The following is a 25,602-nucleotide window of genomic DNA, read 5'->3' as shown; positions in this document are numbered from 1 at the left end:
CAAAACAAAGTGATTAACAGGAGAAAAGGTATGCCAACAGATTGATGTGGAAGCATGCAGAGAGTCACACAAAGTATGAAACTCAGAGAAGGGCCGGATGCTTGGAGCCTAAATATCCTCTTCATAGAGGAGACAGAAGTAGGGAATGATGGTACTTTTAGAGGAAGAGTAAATGATTTTTAGGGGAAATGAAGGGGCCTGAAGAACAGACAATAGCCTTGTAACTGTAACAGGTTCATCACCCAATGCAAGTCAGTTAGCCAAGACACCAAGTTGCAACAGAGAAAGAGGTTTGATCATAGTGTCACAAAACAAGGAGATGGGAGGAAACCTCAAATCCAGCTCCCGGAGGAGTTTGGGGCTAGGGTTTTAAGGGTCTTGGAGCGGGCAGAAGTGTGGAGATCATTAACTGGTTGAAGAGTGCAGGGTGAAGCTATTGGACAGAGACATGAAGAAGCTGTGTTCTCATGCTGATCCCATTCCTCTGTGGGGGGTCTTCAAACTGGTTGCTGGAATTCAGGGTCTGAAAAACACCTTAATGATCCTTAAACAAAAGCCCTGTGATCTGAATGTCAGAGATCCTGTCTGTAGGAACAATGAGGATATAAATGGTCTGCATCTACTGCTATGTGACTTTTAGCCACAAGGAAATGAGACAAAGTGCAGCCTTATTAATGCTTAATTGTCACCATATTTCTGTCCAGAATCTGGCATGCAATTCTTGTCAACCCTGTGGGGGCAGTTTCAGCCTGGGGTAAGGTTCATCTGAGTGCCCTTCGATGAGCCAAAACTCCATGATTTGCACAACAGTAGGTTACACAGTCTGTTTACATTTCCATTTAGGTTATAGCTCACTATGTACAGAGAAATCTTTAGGCTGAACTTAAAATATGTAAGAAGTTGATTTATATAAATGTCTATATATAACAAAAGCCATATTGGGAAGGCTGATCTTTATCATGTGTTATAATCCATATTTCATTCTCAATCTTAAACCAGCAAGTCTGGGCACACTGCTAAATTGCAGAAAAGTTTCAGGATCTTTAACGGAGTTGGTGCGGTGTCAACTCTAGTGTTCCTTCCTGGGAGTTAATCTTCTCCGATGAGATTGCATTTCGTCTGGAAACTTCAGAGAAAGTCCCTACCTGTGCTTCAGGGGAGGCAGAGGGGCAAGGGACAGGGGAATGGGAGAAGGTCAGAGACACTTTGGTTCTGAGGCTGCCTCTTTAGCTCAAAGTACCTGGCATGTCCAAGTACCATGTTTTAGGGTACCATTTTTCTGAGCCCCAAAAATATACTAATCAGGGTGACTGGAGATTATAATACATTATATAATCTCTGTATTTTTAAGAGTAAAGTTTCCTGCCACTTACCCAAACTGTGTAACTAATATTCCCTGGAGTTAATTGTTTTTAAAATTCATATATCCCGAAAAATTAGAAAACACTTGAAGAATTAAGAAAAACACAGAATGTAATATAAAATTACCTTTCTCCACAAATAGGTTAAGATAGTGATTAGTGAGGCAAAAGAAAAATAATTCAGCTTCTGCTGGAGGCCTTTTTGGATTTGGACACTTGGAAGGGTAACTCCAAGACAGGCTCTTACAGACCTCAGTTAGATTTTACTGGGCTGTGCAGCAGCCAGCTCTCCAAGTGCCAAGTCACAATTTTGTAACTCACTGATTTTTCTGACTTTGGCACAGCAAATGCTTCCATTCATGTAGTCTTAATTCCAAACCAGAACAATTTAAATTTTGGCAATATCCTGAGGGGGCCAAAGCCCTTGGTCCCCAAAGGTTCACTGAAAAATCACTGACATGAGGCAGATTGATTAATAGGAGAAAAGGCATACAAATATTCTTAATGTGTATACACAGGAGCCCTCAAAATGAAGACTCAACCCCCCATTGAGGTACAGAAGCTTATATACCATCTTGAGGTTGCAGAGAGAATATGGGCTCATAGCATGGCCAAAAGCAGGTTTTGGTTGCAGGACAGGTTATGGGAGGGAGAAAGGAAGAGGCTTGGCTAACAAAGGGGGCCTTATTATATAGATGAAACCTCTGGCAGGTAGGAGTCTCAGAGAGGATAGCTGGTAAATGTTTCCTTTCAGTCCTTTAAAGGTGTCACTCTCAGTTAATCTCTCCTAGATCTGGGCAAAGGAAGTGCTGGTTGCATTAATACAGATTCTCTACAGATCTACAGATGGGAATTTCCCCAACAAAAGACAGCTTTGCAGGGCCACTTCAGATTATGTCAAAGAAATATATTTTGGAGTAAAACATTTTGATTTCCTTCAATCCCAAACCAGAGCAATTTAAACCTTAAGTGCAGGTATGTTTTCTAAATTTCTAAAGGAGTAATGTAAAAGGAAATGTATGTTAGTAGCTGTTATTTATCACATACCTACTTCTTAGGTGTAATATGAGATTATATTTTTATATATTATTTGGAATTCTTACAATAACTTTGGGATATTGTAAGAATATGAAATATAATCCTCATTTCACAGAAGAAAAATACATCTTAGAGAGCGAAATTTTCCCCAGGTGACACAGCTAAAGAGGAGAGGATCCAGGATTCAAATCAATCCATTAGCTCCTAAAGCCTTTGTTATTGGGCTGGGCACGGTGAATCATGCCCATAATCTTGGCACTTTGGGAGGCCGAGGCAGGCAGATCCTTGAGCTCAGGAGTTCAAGACCAGCCTGGGCAACATGGTGAAACCTCATCTCCGAAAATAAATAAATAAATAAATAAATAAATAAATAAATAAATAAAGTCTTTGTTTTTAACTACAGACCACCTCCTATCAGCCACATCCTGCTTACCCACCAGAGATAATTCACAGTTTCCCTTCTCACTGCAAACTCTCATTATTCCTTACTTTTACAAGGATGATGTGAGTTAAGTAACTTTAAAGAATGTGTATCACTTTATTCCAGAATCTTTGTAAAACAAATTAGGATTGTCATCTGATTTCAGGCCATACACAATTTTGTGCCTTCCTCTCCCAAAATGATTCTCAAGCCTTTACTTTTAGAAGTATTGATGGCTCCCGTTTCATTCCATTTCAGTTCAACAAATGTGCTTGAATGTCTACTCTCCGCGAGGCAAGGAAAAAGTTGGAAAGATGAGTTAGACTAAAGCTGAGATCTTTGTGTCTGACAAAAAAAATTAGATACACTATCAATATTAATAATTTTGCTTGCTGGAATACAGCACAGGAGCCACTTCAACATGGCTTTTTCTCTCCAGGCCACACACAGTGGGTGATTAATGAGGAGGGAATGAAACAAAGATGGAAGTAAGGAAGAAAGAAAGAAGGCAGACAGGTAGGAAGGAAATCTGAAAGACCACTTCCAGCACAGTAGGAAATCTGTACACAGTACATTCTCAAATACTTGTGGAAGTGGAAAGATAAGGGATCCTAACAAAAAAGGAAAACAACTAATCAAATTTAACAATGTGGAAGTAGCAGCTGAAGTTAATTAAATGGCAGGAAAAAAATACCCAAAATTTTATTCTGGATCATTTTTAAAACTAGTTTCAATAATAGTTTTTAGTTTTGCCCAATAATAGACTGTTCACAAATCATCACTTATTTGCCTCAATGTTCTGCAACATAGAATTTCATAGTTAAAGGGAGATGAGGACTATACGCTGCCATGCCTTGTAAACGCTGTAGGAATTGGCTCCTTTACATACAAGGGACAGTTTTTTGTGTGTATTTTCTTTTCTTTTTTTTTTTTTTTTTTTTTTTTTTGAGACAGAGTCTTGCTCTGTCGCCCAGGCTGGAGGGCAGTGGCTCGATCTCGACTCATTGCAACATCTGCCTCCCGTGTTCAAGCAATTCTCCTGCGTCAGCCTCCTGAGTAGCTGGGATTACAGGCGCCAGCCACCACGCCTGGCTGATTTTTTGTATTTTTAGTAGAGACAGGGTTTTGCCATGTTGCCCAGGCTGGTTTGAAACTCCTGAGCTCAGGCAATTTGCCCCCCTCGGCCTCCCAAAGTGTTGGGATTACAGGCGTGAGCCACCGCGCCCAGCCGTGTGTACTTTCAATGACAAATGTTTGTTGAATGTTTAAGGAAAAAAAAAAATCCTGAGTATTTCAACGAGGAAAGTGTTTAAATGATCTATTCTAGTGTAAGACTCCAACTAGTCTCCGCCAACCACTAAACAAAAGTACTCTAAAAGTCACACCTGATAGGCACTAACGAGAAAGATAATAATGAAAGCAAAGTTGTATTGAGCACGTTCAATGTCCTATTTATGGTGTATTTACATGAATTGTTGTAATCAGTCCTTATAGGGACTCAACATGTGAACGTACACTTTGCAGATGAAAATAGTTTAAGTAATTTGTCCAAGGTCACCAGGTAGTAGTAAATGGTAAACCAGGATTTGGCCTCAGGCAGTCTGACTCCAGCGTATGCTTTTAATGACCATGTTATTCTGTCACTCAAGGTCTGCTAGTTGTTATATTTTTCTTTTCTACAGTTAAACAGATTCCTTTTTCTCCTCCAGCAATAATATAAAGGCAATTGTATGAGAAGCTATTAACAATGGTCATTGTGGTTAGCCAACACTGTGCTAGAACAACCACAGCCACAAATATAGTAATTTTCAAATTATAATTTTGATCACAATCATAATTTTGAATAAAGAAAATAAAACACAGCATTCCTTTAAATTTTTTTTTTAATTCTTTCTTCTCTTTCTTTACCTAGTGCTTATCATTCAGAACAATCAGCCATCTTCTTTGGAGAGTGTAATATCCTACAATCCAATTAGGTTAAACCAATTAAAATGCCATTTGTAAACCCAAGGTGTTTCCAGGAGCTTGCTAGAGCTGTGGAGTATTTTTCAAAATCATGTAAAGGAGAAAAGAAATGCCTACATTAGAGTACATTTGTGAACTATATACACATAATGCCAATATCTAGATCAGAGGTTTTCTGTGTAGTTCCCTAGCCTAGCACTATCAGTATCACCTGAGAACTTGTTAGACATGCAGATTCTGGGCCTTACCTCACACCGACTGAATCAGAGTCCCTCGGAGTGGGGCCTAGCAATCTGCATTTTAACAAGGCCTTCCAGTGATTCTGATGCCCACAAAGGTTTGGAAATCACTGTGCTGTCAAAACAACTGCAACTCAAATTTATGAGTGTAATGTGTAGTTGTTTTGTTTACCATACCTTTATGTAAGTGCTAAGCAATATAACCAGTTTATAAGCATTACTTTTATATATGTGTGTGTGTGTATATATATATATGTGTATATATATATCTTCCCACAGCTTTTGCCTATGATTAAATTTTTAAAAAAAGTTTGCATTGAAAGGAAGGCTGATCTTTACCGTATGTTATAATCTGTATTTCATTCTCAATCCTGAACCAGTATGTCTGAGCACACTGCTAAGTGGCAGAAAAGTTTCAGGATCTTAGCAGCATACTAATCACAGTTTGAAAACTGCCTCTGTGTACCTTCAGTGTCTACTGATCTTTGATGGCATTTATCTTATACTTCCTTGGGCAAAAGAAATGGTTTCAAAATGTGACATAGATAACACTCGTCTTAATGATAATCTAAGGCCTTCCTAAAAATGTGGAAAATAACACTTCCCTAAACAGTAATTGTACTATGAAAATAAAATTCCATTTACACAGTAAGATTCTGTTTGCACTTGTTGTTTTAAGTAGTAAAGAGAAGATGAACTGTAAGCCTAGAATTCGGAGAGATTTTTCTCTTCTTCCAGTGCCCTTTGCATCCTGTGATGTGCGGTGCCGCTGGTGCATGAAACACTGTTGAAGGAAGGAAGCCAGGGATGGTAATGGAGTCCTGTTAGGTCAGGCTTCACAGGAAAGTCAGGTTGTATCTTCCTGGTGAGAAGTGCCTGCTAAGAAAAGCACTTGCCTTGGGACAAAAATATTAGTGCTTTCACTTTCTTCTGCTGCCATTCATTGGTCATTCATGGCATTATACAAATGCACAAAGATTTTTTCTTTTTTATTAATTTATTTTTTACTGACAAATTATGATTTTATACATTTATCACGTAACACATGATGTTTTGAAATATATATACTTTGTAAAATGGCTCAGTTGAGCTAATTAACATATGCATTCGCTCACATACTTTTTTTATGGTGAGAATACTTAAAATCTACTCTCTTACCGAGTTTCAAAAATATAATACACTGTTATTAAAGATAGTTACCCTAATGTGCCATAGATCTCTTGAACTTTTTCCTCCTATCTAACTGAAATTTTATATCCTTTGGCCAAAAACCCCTCAACCTTCACCTCCAGGCCCTGGTAACCACCATTCTACTCTGCTTCTATGAGTTCAAGTTTTTTCAATTCCACGTGTAAGTGAGATCACATGGTACTTGTCTTTCTGTGCTTGGCATATTTCATTTAACATACTGTCCTCTAGGTTCATTCACGTTGTCACAAATGAGTTTTTCTTTCTTGTATAAGGCTGAATAGCATTCCATCGTGTTTATATATCACATTTTCCTTACTCTTCCTTCCATCAATAGACAGACTGATTATCTGTATCTTGGCTATTGTGAATAATGCTGCAATGAACACAGGAATTAAAATATTGTTTAGACATACTGATTTAATTTCCTTTGGATATTGTATTAGTCCATTTTCCCACTGCTGATAAAGACATACCCGAGACTGGGTAATTTACAAAAGAAAGGTTTAATGAACTTAGAGTTCCACGTGGCTGGAGAGGCCTCACAATCATGGTGAAAGGCAAACAGGAGCAAGTCATGTCTTACATGGATGGCAGCAGGCAAAGAAAGTGCTTGTGCAGGGAAACTCCCCCTTATAATACCATCAGATCCCATGAGACTTATTCACTATCATGAGAGCGGCACGGGAAAGACCTTCCCCCGTGATTCAATTACCTCCCACCAGGACCCTCCCATAACACATGGGAATTCAAGATGAGATTTGGGTGGGGACACAGCCAAACCATATCAGACATACACCCAGTAGTGGAATTGCTGGATCATGTGGTAGCTCTACTTGTAGTTTATTGAGGACCCTCTTCCTGTTTTTCATAATGGTTGTACTAATTTGTATTTCCACCAATGGTTTACAAGGGTTCTTTTCTCTCCACATCCTCTCCACACTTATCTTTCATCTTTTTGATAACAGACATACTAACAGGTGTGAGGTGATATCTCACTGTGGTTTTAATTTGCATTTCCCTATGATTAGTAACGTTGAACATTTTTTTCATATATCTATTGGCCATTTGTATGTCTTCTTTTGAGAAATGTCCAGTCAGGTCCTTTTTCCATTTTTAAATCAAGTTGTTTTCTTGCTGTTGAGTTGTTTAAGTTCCTTATATATTTTAGATGTTAATCCCTCATCAGATGTATAGTTAGCAAATATTTTCTTCTATTCTGAGGGTTGTCTCTTTATCGTCTTGATTGTTTCCTTTGCTGTGTGGAAGTTTTTGAGTTTGATGTAATCCCACTTGCCTATTTTGCTTTTGTTGCCTATGTTTTTAGTGTCATATTTTAAAAATTCTTTGCCCAGACCAGTGTCCTGTAGCATTTCCCCAATGCTTTCTTCTGGTAGTTTCATAGTTTCAGGTCTTATATTTAAGTCTTTAATCCATTTTGAGTTGATTTTTGTATATAACGTGAGAAAAGGGTCTAATTTCATTGTTTTGCATGTAGATATCCAGTTTTCCAAGAACTATTTATTGAAGACACTATTCTTTCTCCATTGTGTATTCCTGGCACCTTTGCAGAAAAATAATTAACCATAAATACGTGAGTTTATTTCTGGGCTCGCTATTCTGTTCCATTGGTTTATATGCCTGTTTTTATGCTGTTATCATGCCATTTTGATCACTATAGCTTTGTAATATATTTTGAAGGCAGGTAGTATGAGCCCTCCAATTTTGTTCTTTTTGCTCAAGATTGCTTTGGCTATTCAAGGTCTCTTGTGAGTCTATACGAATTTTATGATTTTTTTTCTTTATGTGGAAAACATCATGGGAATTTTGATAAGAATTGGGCTGAATCTATAGATTGCTTTAGGGAGTGTCAGAGAAATTTAACAATATTAATTCTTTCAATTCATGATCACAGGATATTTTTTCATTTATTTGCATTTTCTTCAGTTTCTCAGAAAGTTTATTTCTTACTATGTGTCCACACTTGAAATTTTTGTTTATTTTATTAATTAAGGAACCAACAGGAAGACAGTAGAGTTGGTTCCAAAAGCAAAACAATAAGGAACAGAGCTTTATATAGCCAGTTGAGAAATAAATGCCAAAATGAGTTTCCCTAGTTAGGTACAAGATTGGCTAACTTTCTACAAGACAATAAGATATCACCATTGGAGTTAACATCTCTACTAGGTTACACATCCTAACGACTAAATCCCAAAAGATTGTGAACTATCTTCCCCTTTATATTTGTTTATATTTGTTCATCAGATATATTGTAGCCCAAAAGTGTCAGATCAGGGTTGTAGTTGGCTGAATGGTGGCCAGTTATAGCAAAATACATGATTAAATTACAGGTCTTGGGAGAAGGAGGCTTTCCTGAACTATTTGGGTGGGCCCTAAATGCAACCACATGTACCTTATAAGAGTAAGGCAGACGGAGTTTTGAGAGACAAGAGGAGGCAACATGGAGTGACGCAGTCATAAGCCAAAGAATGCCTGAAGCTACTAGGAATTGGGAGAGGCATAGTGCAGATTCTCCCCTAGATCCTTCAGAGGGAGCGTGGCCTTGCTAATGCCTTGATTTTGGAATTCTAGTCTCTAGAACTTTGAGAGAATAAATTTCTGTCTTTTCAAGGCAATGAGTTTGTGGTAGTTTGTATTTGTTACACCAGTCATAAGAAACTAATACAAGGATCGAGAAGACCTAGAAAATTCTCTTATATGATATCAAGAAATCACGCAATCTCAATTTGCCTTTTTCAAAGTTGGGCATATATTATTCTATCACGAGTTCTTTTGTTTTTGCAATGAGTATAAATTGGCTGCCACAACCCTGGAGTACAAGAAATGTCTTATTATTTTTATTTACTGATATTAAATCTGGCTCTAAGACCCCACTTGCCAGGATGATATGATAGTTGGCTTCACTTTTATGTTTCACGTCACCCTCCCTGTGTCAGTGTCCAGGTTAGGAGGAGGTAGTAGCTTTCATGGAGCCTAGAGAAGGGAGGCTACTTGTTCGTGGTGGCCCATGAGCCTGGCCCACCCAACAGTGAGGCGCTGATGCTCCTGCAAGCCCAGAGGTACCCCACCACCCTTCCCTCTTCTGACCACAGGCACCCCTGTAGGCGCCTCACCCTTGTGCTGCCTGTGGGCCTTGCATTTTCCTAGGCAGCCCCCTTGGGCATTTAGCTGCCATTCCCCACTTCTAAAGCCCAGGCAATAGGACTTTGCTAGCACAGACCTCTGCCACTCCAGATCCAGGACAAAAAACAAGACCTCTATCAGTCTCCTGTAACTTCCCCCTTAGCCTCCTGGATTGAACAGAAAACATTGATTGAGAACACCTCCTGGGGCTAAGGAGAGAAAATATCTTTAATTCATTCACTCATCTATTCACTGACAGCGTATTTTCAACAATTATTTATTGACTACTTATGGAGCACCCACTACCTGCTAGGAGACACTGAGGATACAGAAGTATTCCCAGCAAAGAGGGGGAAAAGCAAATTAATGTTTTAATAAATAAATGTTCCACATTTATTAAAGCAAAACACAGACTAACACTGTTTTTTACGGTCATAATTACTTCATTATTGCTTGCAATCCACAGCATTCTTAGGGCTTCCTTGTTGACTCCTCACCCATGCAATGGCCCCCCAGGGGCAGCTTTTCTGTGTGTTTTCTGTCTTCTTAGCATGGCTGGGTGAGCGCAGCCTCCTGGGAGAAGCAGTGTAGAAGAGTGGTTATGAGCATGGCCTTGAAGCACCAGCCTTGCCACTTAGTAGCTGTATAACTTTGGGCAAGCGAATTAAGCTCTCTGTATCTCAACATCATCATCTTGAAAATGGAGTTGATAATACCTACCTCATGAAGTTGTCAAAAGATCAAAATAAATTGTAATACCTAAATTACTTAGAATGGTGTCTGGTAGTACTATCGTGTCACGATAGAAGAGGGGGTCCCCTTCAGGACCAACAATGGTAGAGAAACGAATGAAGAGCAGCTGAGCTATATGGAGGGCAAGTGCTGTGTGAAGAGGAAAGTTTTGCTGTAGAACAGTCGTTTTCAAACCATGACTGCTTTTCAGAATTACCAGAGAAGCTTTTCAAACATCCAAGCCCCACCCTCAGTTTCTTATTTAATTGGTTGGGCTGGGGCCCAGGCCTGTTCAAGTAATTACTGTGGAAAGCCAGGGTTGAGCGTCACTACTACAGAGCAATCTAAACACATACCAAGAAGTCACCCTCCGTACCCCACCTGCACTCTATAATAAAAGGGACGGGGGAAATTCATGTCAAGCCCCTCTCCTCCTACTCCCCAAGGCCTAGCTGTGTCTCAGAGCATGCCTCATCCTGCAGCCCTTAGGCATATGTGGGCACTCATCCCTTGTCAGGCCCTGTGCTGGGCATGGGTAGTACAAAAGATACCAAACAAGATTCTTATCCTTATGGATCCACTGGTAGAGCAGAGAGATAGACCAAAAAAAAGCAAAAACAAAAAAGAAAACTCTCCAAGGTAAATTGTTGAGTGAAAAAATTGAAGAATGGCATGCCTTTTATGTTTCATATGTTTTTGAAACACATTACTGTACATATTACCATACACATTATGTGTATAAATGTTTATGTAACTGCAGAGAAAAAGGTCTAGTGGTCCACCTCTTATTTTCCATGATTAATTTTTTTCAAAACAAGTATTCATTTATTGTGAAATTAAAATTTAATTTTTTTAATTACAGTGGACTCCTGGGGAAAGGTCTTCTGAAAATATTTGCATTTAGCTAAGTTAAGATGTGTATATACTACATTGCATATTAATTGTGGCAAAGCAGTTGGCCTTATCAGATATGATTTTATCTAAGTGATTCATTATTATTTAATAGAGAGCAATATCCTGAGAAATGAGACATAAGACAGTGCCAACAGAGGGAAAGCAAAAGGAAGAGAATTCTGCATGAGGGTCTGCTGTGTATATAAGGAGAAAGGCCTGGAAGCCACACTTTCATTTCTGCAGCTTTTATGTTTTTAACCGGAGGCTGATCTTCCTCACAAGCTGAAAGCTAGACTTCTAATGGAGATTGCGCATCCTAGCTGTGTATCAGAATCACTTGGAGAGGTTAACTAAAATATCAAGGCCTGGAATCAAGACCAATTAAAATAAGATCTTTGGGAGATGAGGCCTGAGGAGTGGTTTTAGTATGTCCAGGGCTGAGACCCACTGTTGGAAGAATCACACGTGCATGCTCACACACATTTTGACAGCATCTCAGTTTAGGCAACATCATACCAGCACAGTACTCCAAAAATGTCATCAATCACAGATGATTCTTGAACTCTAGAGAAGTGAAATGGGAAAAGGAGAAGTACCTGTACGTTTCTATAATATCATGTGATTCTAATATTATAACACTATGTGTATGATTGATTTCAGGCTCGACTGACCAAAGAACATCGCTGGGGAAGTGCATTACTTTCTAGAAACCACTCCTTAGAAGAAGAGTTTGAAAGAGCAAAAGCAGCAGTGGAGGTAACTGTTCTTAAAATTAGTTTTTTCTGTTTCACGATCCTGAGAGTGGCATTTGAAAAATCAAACTTCAGCAAGATAGGAATGAAATGGGTCTTATATTATAGACATGAAATAGCCATGATTATGATTGTCAGAATGAAACAATCATTTGGTACAGAATCTGGTATAATCAATGTGCTAGAGAATATTTGATTTCCAACCAGGGATGACAAATATGTATTACCTCTTACGCCAATTCAGCAATAGATTAGCAATGACTGTCAGGAGTCCTGGGTCAGAAAGAACTCTGAGTCTAGTCCAGGTTCTATGGTGAACCAATGCTATGGATTTGCTAGGCCTCGGTGAGGCCAAGGTTCATGCCTTGTATTTTTATCTCGCTAGCATCTAGCACAACATCTGAAACATAAGATCTTGCTGCCTGTGTGATATATATGTTCCTAAGTAGGCGAGAAAAGGGCATGGCTGGAATATTCTAGCTAATGAATAGTCCATCTTGACTTGAGCCAATTTTATTATTAAGAATGTCCAAAACATTGTTGATAATTCAAGTGAATACGTGATTGGAACACTGATTTCTGTATTTAGGCTTCTAATAAGAAAGAGAAAGAGAGAGAAAAGGGAAGAGGGAGGAAAGGAGGGAGAAAAGAAGAAAGAGAAGTAAAAAATAAAAATAAAAACAAAAACATTTAAAAACATAAATAAACAGAAAGCAGCTTTTGCTGTTTTTTTAATGCATTTCCTTCCTGGGTAGACTCAAAAAGAGTGTATCACAGATGCTATCTCTGCTACTCATCAAAGCTTTGCTAGATTGCTATTTGAGAGTGGAGCTTTTCACTGAACTTACTTATGAAGTTGTTGGAAGCTCCATTTCTATTATGGATATGAAATCTTGAAAATTGAAAGCATTTCTGGAATATGCTTCATTTATGTGACTTGTCTTCCTAGAATTTGCATGAAAGGATTACACTAAAAGGGTGGTCTTTCAGTACCTCTTACTTGAAGTGCAATAAAATCATATTTGCAGTTTAATATTTAAAGGATTCTTTCAATTCTGGGGAAGACTTCCAGTCATAATTTCAGATTATTATTCAGAAAGCCAATAAGAGAACACTTTTATTTCACCGCAATACCATCTATCCAAATTTCTTCTTTTAATTTTAGCCTTTTTTAATGAAAAAATAAAGCTAATGAATATTTAGTGCTCTGAATGTGATCAACTGATGTATTTGGTTGAGACCAGCTGAGTTCAGCCAGATTGTTCAAATGCATGAAACTTGTAGCTCAATTTACTTTAAATGTAGGTTTTCCAAAATTAAGAGCTAAGTTAAATTTTATCTTTTGAACTCCTACTGTGTGTAGCACACTGAAATACCACTAAAACGATTATTTTAAACCCATGGAATCTTGGGTAAGTAAAGACATCTAAATGTATCTGGTCTCATTTGGAATGAGAAAGATAATGAATTCACATTCAAAAGACTTAATTACAAAGTAACGGATCAACAAGGGAAGAATATCTGTGTATCAAGATATATATATATACATATTCACAAATCATTTAATCTTAGCTTTGGTAGAGACCTTAAAAGTCGTTTATCCCCACCAGACACACAAACCAAAAAATTTTTTTCTATTAAAGCACTTCACAAATTATTTACCCTGTTTCTATTTGAACACTTCCAATTAGGGGCAACTCACTTCTTTTCAAGAAAATCCATTTCCATTTTGGACAGTACTAATTATCAAAAAGTTCTTTCTTATATTATGCTGAAATTGGCCTACCAGCAACTTGAAGTTTTGCTTGGTCTTGGTTTTACCCCCTCTGGAGCAAGTCAGAGTTAATCTTTTCTCTTCATGCCCATCTCACCCCAGCTAGCCACATCTCCTGGCTTCTCCTTGTCTGTACTGGGATCTGAGTCATTATTCCAACTTGTCACTAATATTATATAACTACTTACATCTCATTAACCAATCTAGGCCTTAGTTTCCATGCCTCTATGATCCTTTCCAGTTACAAAATCCTAGGAGGCTATAACTTACTTTAAGTAGTTATTCATTCAGCAAACCATACGGCTGCTTACATGTGCTGGCTGCTGATCTAGGTTCTAAAGATAAAGAAATGATCCAGCATTACTTAGCAGTCTAACAATAGCATGGCCCACAGAACCAATTTGGACAAACCACTTGTTCACTCTCCTTTAGTTTCATATCACCTGTAAGTTGAGGGACTGGGATTCCCAATATACTAAAACCCTGTAAGTTTATGTCTTCAGGTAAAAAGAATGGTAAGTACGGAATTCCCAGCAAATCAGAAAACTATAAACAGAGTTGCTTAACTGGAAGCCTAGTACTGGGAAGCTTCCCTAAGGAATGAAGGGAAATGGTGCCCACCAGAAGGTGTGAACAGATGTGGAGAAAAAAGTGGTGAATGTGTGGGGAAGGAGTAGATAAAGTATTTACATTAAACTGATGGTAAATCATTCCTCCAAAACTTCACAAATATGTAGATTATTTACTTCTAGACATTATTCTTACCCAGGGTATTATCTAAATTCATAGCAGAAGACATAATAATATGCCTCAGAGAGTCTTGGGAATATTTATGCCCATTGACCCAGCCACTTCATAGAATTTATCCTAGAGAAGTAACATGAAAGTTGCAATATTTTATCTGTAGAATTTCATTAAACAGTGAAAATTTAGAAAAAGCCAAAGTATCCCATAACAGAGTTTAATTAAATATCATATCCTTGTAGCAAAATACTATGTAACTATTAAAAATGTCTAGTGATAATTGAAATGGTAGTTTATATATGGAAAATTTTACAGTATAACCCCAACTTTGTAAAATGATAATAGCATAATAGATAACATGTTAAAGAATGTATTGTGTGCGAGGCACTAAATCAGGAGCATTACATGGCTTGTGTCATTTAATCATCACAGCAGTCCTGTGAAGAAAGTAAGATTACTATTCCATTTTTCATATGAGAAAACTGAGGCCTAAAGACATTGCAGACAGTTATGTGGCATTTTATAAGCAATTAAGAGAGACTGAAAGTCAACTAGCAAATTGCAAAACAAGTTTAGCAAGTTGCAAAGCAATGATTCTCACCCAGACTCCACAGTTTGTATTCTGAACCACTGCATTGTATGAACGTAAAGAGAGTTTGTCTTAGTCCATTTGAGCTGCTATAACAAAATAACTTGAGATATGGTAATTTATAAGTAGTAGAAATTTATTGCTCACAGTTCTGGAGGCTGAAATGTTCAAGATCAAATTGCCAACAGATTTGGTGTCTGCTGAGGGCCCATTCCTCATAGATGGCACCTTCTTGCTGGGTCCTCACATGGCAGAAGGGCAAAAAAGGCTTACAAATTCCCTCAGGCCTCTTGTATAAGGGCACTAATCCCATTCATGACAGCCCCGCCCTCATGACCTAATCACCTCCCAAAGGCTCTGCCTCTTAATATATCACCTTTGGAGTTAGGTTTCAACATATGAATTTGAGGGAACACATTCAGACCATAGCAGATTCTGTGCCCAATTGTTAACAATAGTTATTCTTGGGTGGCTGGATTTGGAATGGTTTTTTCCTTCTTCTGTTGGCTTATTTGTATTTTCCAAGTGTTCTGTCATAAAGATGTATTATGTTGATAATCAAAGGGAAAGTTGTAAGTTATAGACACTACAGTGGGATATAAGATTCTTAAAAGGACTTAAAAGTGTCTTATTCTTTATTTCAAGACAAATAAAGAATGGCGCTGCAGATTGCCTTCATCAGAGGCAATTTTAAATACTAGTAAGCTCCAGATGAAAATCATGCCTGGAGCAAGTTGAATTTTTCCAATTTCTCTGCCTTATATTTTTATATCATCTGATTCCAATGTTCTTCCTATTTTACATTCTATTCCATTTTTGTCACCATCCTGCCTCATGATCGGCACCTGGCCACCTCTCCACTCTTTCTCCTGCTTCTCAGTCCCCTTACAGAGCTCCTGGTGTTTTCACTTCTGCCTTTCTCTCTGTTCCTCTCCCACACCCAAGTTTACTGCCCACTGTCCCCACCTTCTCTTCTGTGTATGTGAAACACTCTTTCCTCAGATCTTCAGGTGACAGGTTCTTTCTTGCCTTTCAAATTTTAGCTGGATTGCCAATGCCTCAGAAAAGCTGAACCTGACCACTCAGCTGCCATCACATCACCTAGGCCTTCGTTTTTCATCCTAGTGTTTATCATTGGGTCCTTTCTTGTTTGTTTTTATTTATTTATCTGTCTATATTCTGTCTTTCTACTTTAAAAATGCAGCCTCCATGAGAAAAGGGGCCTTGTCTCTTATTTACCACTGTACCCCAATATCTAGAACAATGTCTGGTACCTACAAATAATCAATAAATATTTGCGCCGGGAGCGGTGGCTCATGCCTGTAATCCCAGCACTTTGGGAGGCCGAAGCAGGCGGATCACGAAGTCAGGAGATCGAGACCATCCTGGCTAACACAGTGAAACCCCGTCTCTACTAAAAATACAAAAAATTAGCCGGGCGCGGTGGCGGGCACCTGTAGTCCCAGCTACTCAGGAGGCTGAGGCAGGAGAATGGCGAGAACCCAGGAGGCGGAGCTTGCAGTGAGCCGAGATCGTGCCACTGCACTCCAGCCTGGGCGACAGAGCGAGACTCCGTCTCAAATAAATAAATAAATAAATAAATAAATAAATAAATAACTATTTGCTGAATGAATGGATGGATGAATGAAATTCATTCATTAATTAATGTTAATCACTTTGTGTGGGTAATCCTTTTTTTCATCTATCTATTGTTGTATATAAAATGCCATATAACTTTCCAACATAACTGTATCTCCATTTTAATAGCTGACATAAACAATTCTGCCTGAAGCATACAGATTTCTGCCTGGGACTGGGCTGCAGTGTCCTCTGTAATTGTCTTGGTCTTGATGTCAGTCAGAGAGACACATTTATAAGAATGCAGGCTCCAACCAATCTTGCCAGTAACATTGGGCATATTTTGTATTTTAGATGGTATGAGCTCATTTTTACTTATACTAAGTAATACCTGGAAATGTGCAAATCAACTAATTTTGTAGCTGAAATGCCCTAAAATAGAATATCCACTATTGGAGAAAAGACAGCTAAAACCTCATGAACATTATTGTTTGTAGTAAATAACCTGGGAACCTGTTTATGTGCAAAGACTGACATTCCTCAAGCTGATGTTGAACTCTTAGTTCTAGTTAAGCCTTATATGGGTGAGGGTCTTTCCCTCTATATCTTAACATTGTATTGAAAAATCAAGTCTAGCGTGGTGCCTTATGTGTGTAATCCTAGTCCTTTGGGAGCTGAGGTTTCACTATATTGTCAAGGCTGATCTCAAACTCCTGGGCAGGCAGATTGCTTGAGCCCAGGAGTTTGAGACCACCAGCCTGGGCAACAGGGTGAAACCTCATCTCTACAAAAGGATAGAAAAATTAGCCAGGCATGGTGGCGCATACTTGTCATCCCAAATACTCAGGAGGCTGAGGTGGGAGGATCGTTGAGCCCAGGATATAGAGGCTACAGTGAACCCTGATCATGCCACTGCACTCCAGCCTGAATGACAGAATGAGACCCTCCCTCCAGAAAAAAGAAGAAGAAGAAGTAAAGAAAAGAAAAATTATCCCTGCCTAAAGTATTGTAATTTTAGGACAAAGAGATAGATACTCCTATTCTGGGCTTTGAAAATAAAATGCATCTTCCCTGAACAAAACAGAGAGGAGCTTCCTACAGCCAGCAGCCTAAATGCACTGTCCACTAGGTCCCTAGGAAGGATGCACAGGGAGGCACAGGAGTGAGAAACTGCGAAGGAGCTCCCAGAGCTCGGTGAGGCCCAAAGCTGCCTCCCAGGAGTGGAGATTCCTACAGAGAACCATGCTGCATCTGCAGAGAAGAGAGAAGGTCATGTAAGAAGTCAGCACACCTGCAACCACAGCCAAAAATACCTCCTTCATTACCGTTAGCAGGAAGGGAAACAGAGCCAGCCAGCATCTGGTATTGTGTTTAGCTAGTTAGTCTCTCTAAGTACTGCAACCTTTAGAATACACTGGATTTAGCAACACATTCATCAGACATGCCTAAGCTCCTTCTGTGGGCCAGGTACTGTGCTGGGTGCTAGCAATAGAGAATTGAATAAAATCAGTTCTGTCCTTAAGGAGTAATTAAGGTGAAGAATCACAGATAAATACAAACCAGGTGATCACTCAAGTATAGCTTATCATGTGATATAGTTATTATGGGTTTTATGTCCATCTCTCCCATACCAGACTGTGACTTCCTTCTTTATTCATCCCTCTTTATGTTCCCAGCACCTACCATGGAGTCTGGTGCAAATTTTTGCTGGATAAATTAATGAACAAATTAACAATTTATTATTTTAATGCACCTATTTCATCTAAACATCTCTTCACTAGTGAGTGCTTAAGATATGACTAACTGGCCGGGCGCGGTGGCTCAAGCCTGTAATCCCAGCACTTTGGGAGGCCGAGACGGGCGGATCACGAGGTCAGGAGATCGAGACCATCCTGGCTGACACGGTGAAACCCCGTCTCTACTAAAAAAATACAAAAAACTAGCCGGGCAAGGTGGCGGGCGCCTGTAATCCCAGCTACTCGGGAGGCTGAGGCAGGAGAATGGCGGGAACCCGGGAGGCGGAGCTTGCAGTGAGCTGAGATCCAGCCACTGCACTCCAGCCTGGGCGGCAGAGCGAGACTCCATCTCAAAAAAAAAAAAAAAAAAAAAAAAAGATATGACTAACTTACTGACCGACTAACAAAGCATGAACTTTTCCCCCTAGATTCAAAATCACGTTTTGCCTAGCTCTAATATTATTATAATGCTTGTTTTATGCCTTTTAAGCAATGTTTTCACAGCTCTGCTTTTACCCTGAGGAGGTATTCTTATGAGCAAATTGTTTTAAAGAATAATGAAAAATGTAAATGAGAAAAAATGAGGATGTATGGACAAAGGAGAGTACAGTTCAGTCATCAGAGGCAAGAACAGGAAGCATATCCTTACATCCTTCTGGCAAATTAATTGAGACTATTAAATTCTACTAAGACCTTTAAATTCTAGAGCTCTGACTCTTCTTGTCTCCCACTTCTCTTTTCTTTAGCTTTACATGAAATCTTACTTGTGATAGTTTAAGATGTCCACAAATTATTTGATACTCCCTTCAAACTATGGGAGCTTAATTCTCTTCCTCTTGAGTGTGGGCTGGACTTAGTGACTCACTTCTCACAAATAGAATAACGTGGAAGTCATGGTGTGTGACTTTTAAGATTAGGTCATTGTATATATTATGGTCTCCTCCCTGCTCTTCCTCTCAATCACTTACTCTGGGGTAAACCCAGCTACCACATCATGCAGCCCACATGAGGTCTCCTGTCCATACCACATGAAGGAGCTATCTTGTGAATGGATTCTACAGACCCTACCTTGGGATGACTGCAGGCCCAGCCAGCAGCTTAATACCACCTTCATAAGAGACCCGCAGGTCAGGCCATCCCGCTAAGCTACTCCCTAATTCCTAACCCTCAGAAACAGTGTGACATAGTAAATGTGTGTTGCTTGAAGTTGCTAAGTATAGGGTGATTTGTTAAGCAGCATTCGATAACTACTCCTCACAGTCCCCAGCCTCATCCCATTCCACTACTCTCTTCCTCATCTCCATTCCTAACACCATTTATTACTCCCCAGATTGGAAGATTACCCTTGTAGCACAGAAACCATGGATTCATTCATTCTGGATGGGAATTTTTCAAACTATTCCCCTACTATCTAGCTGGTTCTAAGCTTGTCCTCTCTGATCCCCAAAGGAGAATGAATGAAAACCTTTTTTGTGACAGTCCATGTTCCTTAGGGGACATTCAGCCCTTCACCAAGGATCTGGTTGGGAACTTTTGCCTTTTCTTCTGCAAAGCTCCCAGACCTCTCTTCATGACAATCTTCACTGAAAGCAGCTTTCTAACCTTCCATTTATATGTCCTATTGCAGAGGACACAACCCTCAAGATAGCCTCTCATCAGGCTTCAAGCTAACATTGCCTCCAACAGCATTTTATGAAAAATCATCGTGAATTGGTAATTACTGTTATAAGAACATGGGCAGTGAAAACGTTTACTGCTAACCAGTAATTCCTTGTTCTAGAAATCCAGATGATTGCTTTGGGATGAATGCTGTGTCCCTCTAACAATCATAGGTTGAAGCCTAATCCCCAATGAGATGGTATGAAGAGATGGGGCGTTTGGGAAGTTACTAGGTCATGAGGGTGGAAAATGCCCTTATAAGAGATCCGAGGGAGCTTGTTTATGCTACAAACATGTAAGGATAGAGCAAGAAAGCACTTTCAATGAAGACCAGGCCCTCACCAGACACCTCATCTGCTAGCTCCTTGATCTTGGACTTCTCAGCCTCCAGAACTGTGAGAAATAAATGTTTGCTGTTTGTAAGCCACCTAGTTTATGGAATTTTTGTTATACCAGCCCAAACAGGCTGACAGTGACTTTCTTTATTTCTCTTTAACTTTAACAAATGACATATTATTCAAAACAACACAACAGCTAAACCCAACTTCAGTGACATAAACTCAAAAATGCTTTCCATATAGAAATTTTGTTTTTACCTGAAACTATTCCCAGTGTATATACTATAGGTCTGATAGGCATCTCAGAAATGCTAAGTGATTGAACAAAATTGGAGACCATTCTTGAACTGCTTTTATTAATATAGGATTATATAAGATACTGCTAACTTGGAAATCCTCCTAGCAAGAAGATTATCCATCTCTAGCACCTCCTCAAATTTTCTTTTGCTTTCTATGACAGTATTACCTCTTCGAAGTGGAAGGGATTAATGCATTAAACATTACTTAAACCATTCTAACTTAGATTCAGTATCCAAAAAGGAGAAAATCTTCTGATAATGTATGAAAATGTTCTTTGGGCAATATTAAAGAAATCTTGAAGTTAACTGCTTAAAATAGAGATTTCCTAAAGCTTGGTTTGTCATGTTAGCCAACATCCTTTGCAAGTCAAATGTAGATAAATCATATGTTGTGAGTTCATTGGGAAAATGGCAAAAGTCCCTCTGCTCTCACATTGATTAGATTTTCCTCTGTTTTAAACAAATAAAATTTTACTTCCAAAAACAATATGAAGCATAGTTAAGAATAATGGTAGAATGACTTGCAAGCTGAGAGATGGTAAGGATAAAAGTATAAGGCAAGATAAGGCCGGGCATGGTGGCTCATGCCTATAATCCCGGCACTTTGGGAGGCCGAGGTGGGTGGATTACCTGAGGTCAGGGGTTTGAGACTAGCTTGACCAACATGGTGAAACCCCGTCTCTACTAAAAGTACAAAAATTAGCCAGGCATAGTTGTGCATGCCTGTAATCCCAGCTACTTGGGAGGCTGAGCCAGGAGAATTGCTTGAACCCAGGAGGCAGAGGTTGCAGTGAACCAAGATCATGCCACTGCACTCCAGCCTGGGCAACGAGAGCAAAACTCTGTCAAAAAAAAAAAAAAAGTATAAGGCAAGATCGTCTTAGATAAATTTATGGATAAGTGCCCAGTTAAAAAAGAGGGATTTACAGTCTATCTCTAAATTTTTAAGGTCAGAATTATGGGTAGTTGCCATATCCTTTCACTTCTTTTTTATATCTACTATGTAAATCCTAAAGTAATAAAAATATTTAACTTGACCCATTCTAACAAAACCTTAGTTATTCACAGATAAGTCTTCTAGACCGTCAGACTTGTAGCCTACCTCCAGACCAAAAAGTAGCTTGGAAAATTCCCTTGACTTTGAATCTGAGAAATCCAGGATCTGCATTCTAGACATGATTTCATCAATCCATACTTACCGAGCTACTATGGAGAAGAAAGTGAACATGAAAGACATAAACTCTATCTGAGCCAGCCTTGAGGAGTTACAGACTACTCTGTGCTTCCGTTTGTCCATTGGCATGACCAGGACAATAACTTTTACACTTTTCTCTTCAAAGAGAGTCCCTAAACACCAATGAGACAGTAGCTTGCAAGTAGTTTGAACTATTTGTTGGAAGGCTTTGTGCCCAGGAATCACATGTTAAACTTACAAGAAAAAGGAAAATAGCATAATAAGGTATGTGGGAAAAGTCTCAAACTAGATGTAGGTCCTGGGTCTAACTTTGAAAATATGGCATTTGGGCCTCAGCTTTTTCATTAGTAAAATGCGTGGTTGAAATTAAATTGGATTTTATGTACTATGAAATCAGATGGAAAACAGATGAACATTTTATTTTAATAATTGTGCATTTATTTTCATATATATTTAAAAATATAATTAGCACTTCAAACTGGTGATTTCACAGACATAATTTAGGCAAGACTTAAGTAGATTTTGCCTATATAAGTAAAAGAACTGTATTAATTACAAAATACATTGCATAAATAGCAATAAAGTACAGAAATGACAAAAGTTATAAAGCTTAGGAAACTGGTATTGATGATTCTTGAGGTCAATTTATTAGTTAGGGTAACACTAATAGCTATAGAAGAGTCCCAAAAATGTGATTGCTCAAACAAGATAGTTTATTTCTTTTGTGTGCAATAAAAGTCCCAAACTAGCAGGAAGATCTACCCCATGCCATTATCCAGGATCCCCTGTTCCGTGTAACTTCTTTCTCCTCCATCCCCAAGGGTGTCATCCTCATCTGCATGGTCGATTCTTACTCCATTCCATGCCAGGGAAGAGGCATGTTCCACTTGAGGAGGCAGTTCCACTTTCCTAAAAGCTCTGACTCAGATCTCATCTCTTCACACACCATTGGCAGGGATTTAGTCAAACACACCACACCACCACCATCCCCACTGACCCCTACCCCAAACTGCAAGGGAAGCTGAGAAATGGCCACCGTTCAATTACCACAGTTTGAGTACATTTTGATTGGCAATGAGTAGTTTCTGTCACAGGGCCCTTCCAGCTCTGATATTCTAAATAAACTTTGAGTTGTGGGAGTATTAGAAACCATCTCTCTTTCTGTTTCCCTGTCACATGAACATATTTATTTTACTGTTGAGAGCAGTTGCTATTAAATTTTTTTTTTTTTTTTTTTTTTTGAGAAAGGTTTCACTCTGGCACCGAGGCTGGAGTTCAGTGGCATGATCTCAGTTCAACTCAGCCTCACCTCCTTCCAGGCTCAAGCAATTCTTACACCTCAGCCTCCTGAGTAGCTGGGACTATAGACATGTACCATCATGCCTGACTATTTTTTATATTTTTTGTAGAGACGGAATGTTGCCATGTTGCCTAAGCTGGTCTTGAACTCCTGAGCTCAAGTGATCTGCACATCTCGGCCTTCCAAAGTGCCGGGATGGCAGGCATGAGCCACCACGCCCTGCCAAATTTTTGTTTCTATAGGAAGAATAACATAATTTTATTTCTGTTGAATGTTCAAAAACCTGTATTTTTCTTAGCAATGCTGAACTGTATAAATCAATCATCAGTATTCTATACAACTTTCTGTAGCATTGAATACTGTTACTCTTTGTTTATTGAAAAGGAACAATAATGAGATCTGCAGGTTACGCACTTTATTTGTGCCATACAGTGAAGCCAGGGGTTAAAATAGTTTTGGTCTTTAATTCTGTATTCAAGTCAGTAAAGCTATCTGCTTATTCTGGTTTTTATAAAAAAAACTTTTTTACCCAAACTTTGGAACACCAAGGCAGGAGAACTGCTTGAGCCCAGGAGTTCAAGACCAGCCTGGGAAATATGGCAAGACCCCATCTCTACAAAAGATCTACAAATTAGCCAGGCATGGTGATGCAGATAGTCCCAGCTACTCGGAAGGCTGAGATGGGAGAATCGCTTGACCCCAGGAAGTCACGGCTGCGGGGAGTCCTGTTGGTTGCACCTTGGCACTAGAGAGAGAACCTGTCTCAAACAAAACAAAACTTGTCTCAAAAAAAAGCCTTTTATAAAGTAAAAGCAAAATACTGAATGACTAAATACTCTTTTCTGACTAAAAACACTTCAGCTGCTTATTGCTTTAGTATGTAGAACATCAAATACACAAACATTCAGGGTTCAGTGGAAAGTTGGTAAACTCCTTGTGGGCAAAGAGATATCTCGAATTTCCTTTATTCATTTGACTCTACTCATATGATATGCTTCAATATGCTGGATATATAGCTGTTTAATAAACAAATACTTCCTATTGGTTAAGAGAATAATCCTTTTCCATGAGGGTAACCAGTGATACCTCTTCCTCCCAGGTGATCAGTCATCAGTACCTTAGATCTTATATTAGTCGGGCTTCTCCAGTGAAACAGAATAAAGAAGAGATGCAGCTGTAGATCAATATCTGTATATCAATCAATATACAGGTATCTATATATCAATCAATATACAGATATCTATTATCAATCAATATACAGATATCTATATATAAATACATATGCACATATATATCCACCCACCTCATCCAATAGCACACTATATCACCAATAGGAGATATATCAATATATACAGACATATCTCCTATTGGTTGGCTGGGGTGGGTGGATATATATACACACACATATATATACACACACACACACATATATATACACACATATATATGGAGAAAGAGAGGGGAGAGAGAGAGAGGGAAGGAGGGAGAGGGAGATCTTCATATATAGATCTCTATATATATCTCCATATTTAGATTTATTAGCAGGAATTGGCTCACACAATTGTGGAGGTTGAGATGTCTCAAGATCTGCCATTTGCATACTGGAGACCCTGGTGAGTTTGTGGTGTAGTTCCAGTCTGAGTCCAAAGGTCTGACTGCGTACCAGGAGAACCTTTGGTGTAAGCTCAGTCTAAATCTGAATGCTTGAGGACCAGGAGAGCTGACGGTGTAAGACCAAGTCTGAGGGCAGGAGAAGACCAATGTCCCAGCTCAAGCAACCAGGTAGAGAGAGTAAATTCTCCCTTTCTCTGCCCTTTGTTCTATTAAGGCCCTTAACAGGTTGAATGATGCTCTTCCAATTGGGGAGGGCAATCTGCTTTACTCAGTCTACTAATTCAAATGCTAGACTCATTCAGAAATACCCTCATAAACACACCCAGAAATAATGTTGAAGCAAATACCTCAGCACTCCGTGGCCCAGTCAAGTTGACACATAAAATTAACCATCACAGCTGGGGAGGTGGTGGGAGTGATGAAACGAGGTTGGTTGATGGGTGCAAAAATACAGTAAGATAGAAAGAATAAGTTCTAGTGTTTAATGGCACAGTAAGGCAACTATAGTTAACAATAATTTATTGTATATTTCAAAATAGCTAGAAGATTTGAAATGTTCTCAACACAAAGGAATGATAAGTGTGTGAGGTATTGGATAGCCTAATTACCCTGATTTGATTGTTACACATTGTATGCATCTACAAAATATCACATATACCTCATACATATGTACAACTATTATGTATCAATAACAAATTTTAAAAACTATCATAGATTTTTTTTTGTTTTTTGTTTTTGTTTTTGTTTTTGTTTTGAGACAGAGTCTCACTCTGTCACCCAGTCTGGAATGCAGTGGTGTGATCTTGGCTCGCTGCAACCTCTGCCTCCCGGGTTCTAGTGATTCTGCTGCCTCAGCCTCCCGAGTAGCTGGGATTACAGGCACCCGCCACCACGCCTGGCTAATTTTTGTATTTTTAGTAGAGACAGCGTTTCACCATGTTGGCCAGACTGGTCTCAAATTCCTGACCTCAAGTGATCTGCCCCTCTCAGCCTCCCAAAGTGCTGGGATTACAGGTGTGAGCCACCATGGCTGGCCCATCAT

At 39.1% G+C, this 25,602-nt stretch overlaps 1 protein-coding gene across 31 annotated transcripts in view; it reads left to right on the top strand.

The window, feature by feature from the left end:
* Window positions 1-25,602, top strand: part of PEX5L (peroxisomal biogenesis factor 5 like) — a 244,755-nt gene that overhangs the window by 162,836 nt on the left and 56,317 nt on the right. For all 31 annotated transcript variants that reach the window (XM_045386587.3, XM_005546457.4, XM_065540237.2 and 28 more), the window contains one exon: window positions 11,643-11,738. In XM_045386587.3, coding sequence (XP_045242522.2) covers window positions 11,643-11,738 — 96 coding nt within the window. The remainder of the gene's footprint in view (window positions 1-11,642; window positions 11,739-25,602) is intronic.

Source organism: Macaca fascicularis, chromosome 2 (genome assembly GCF_037993035.2).
Source record: "Macaca fascicularis isolate 582-1 chromosome 2, T2T-MFA8v1.1".
In the NCBI taxonomy this organism is placed as follows: domain Eukaryota; kingdom Metazoa; phylum Chordata; class Mammalia; order Primates; family Cercopithecidae; genus Macaca; species Macaca fascicularis.
This window is presented reverse-complemented; position numbering and strand designations above follow the sequence as displayed.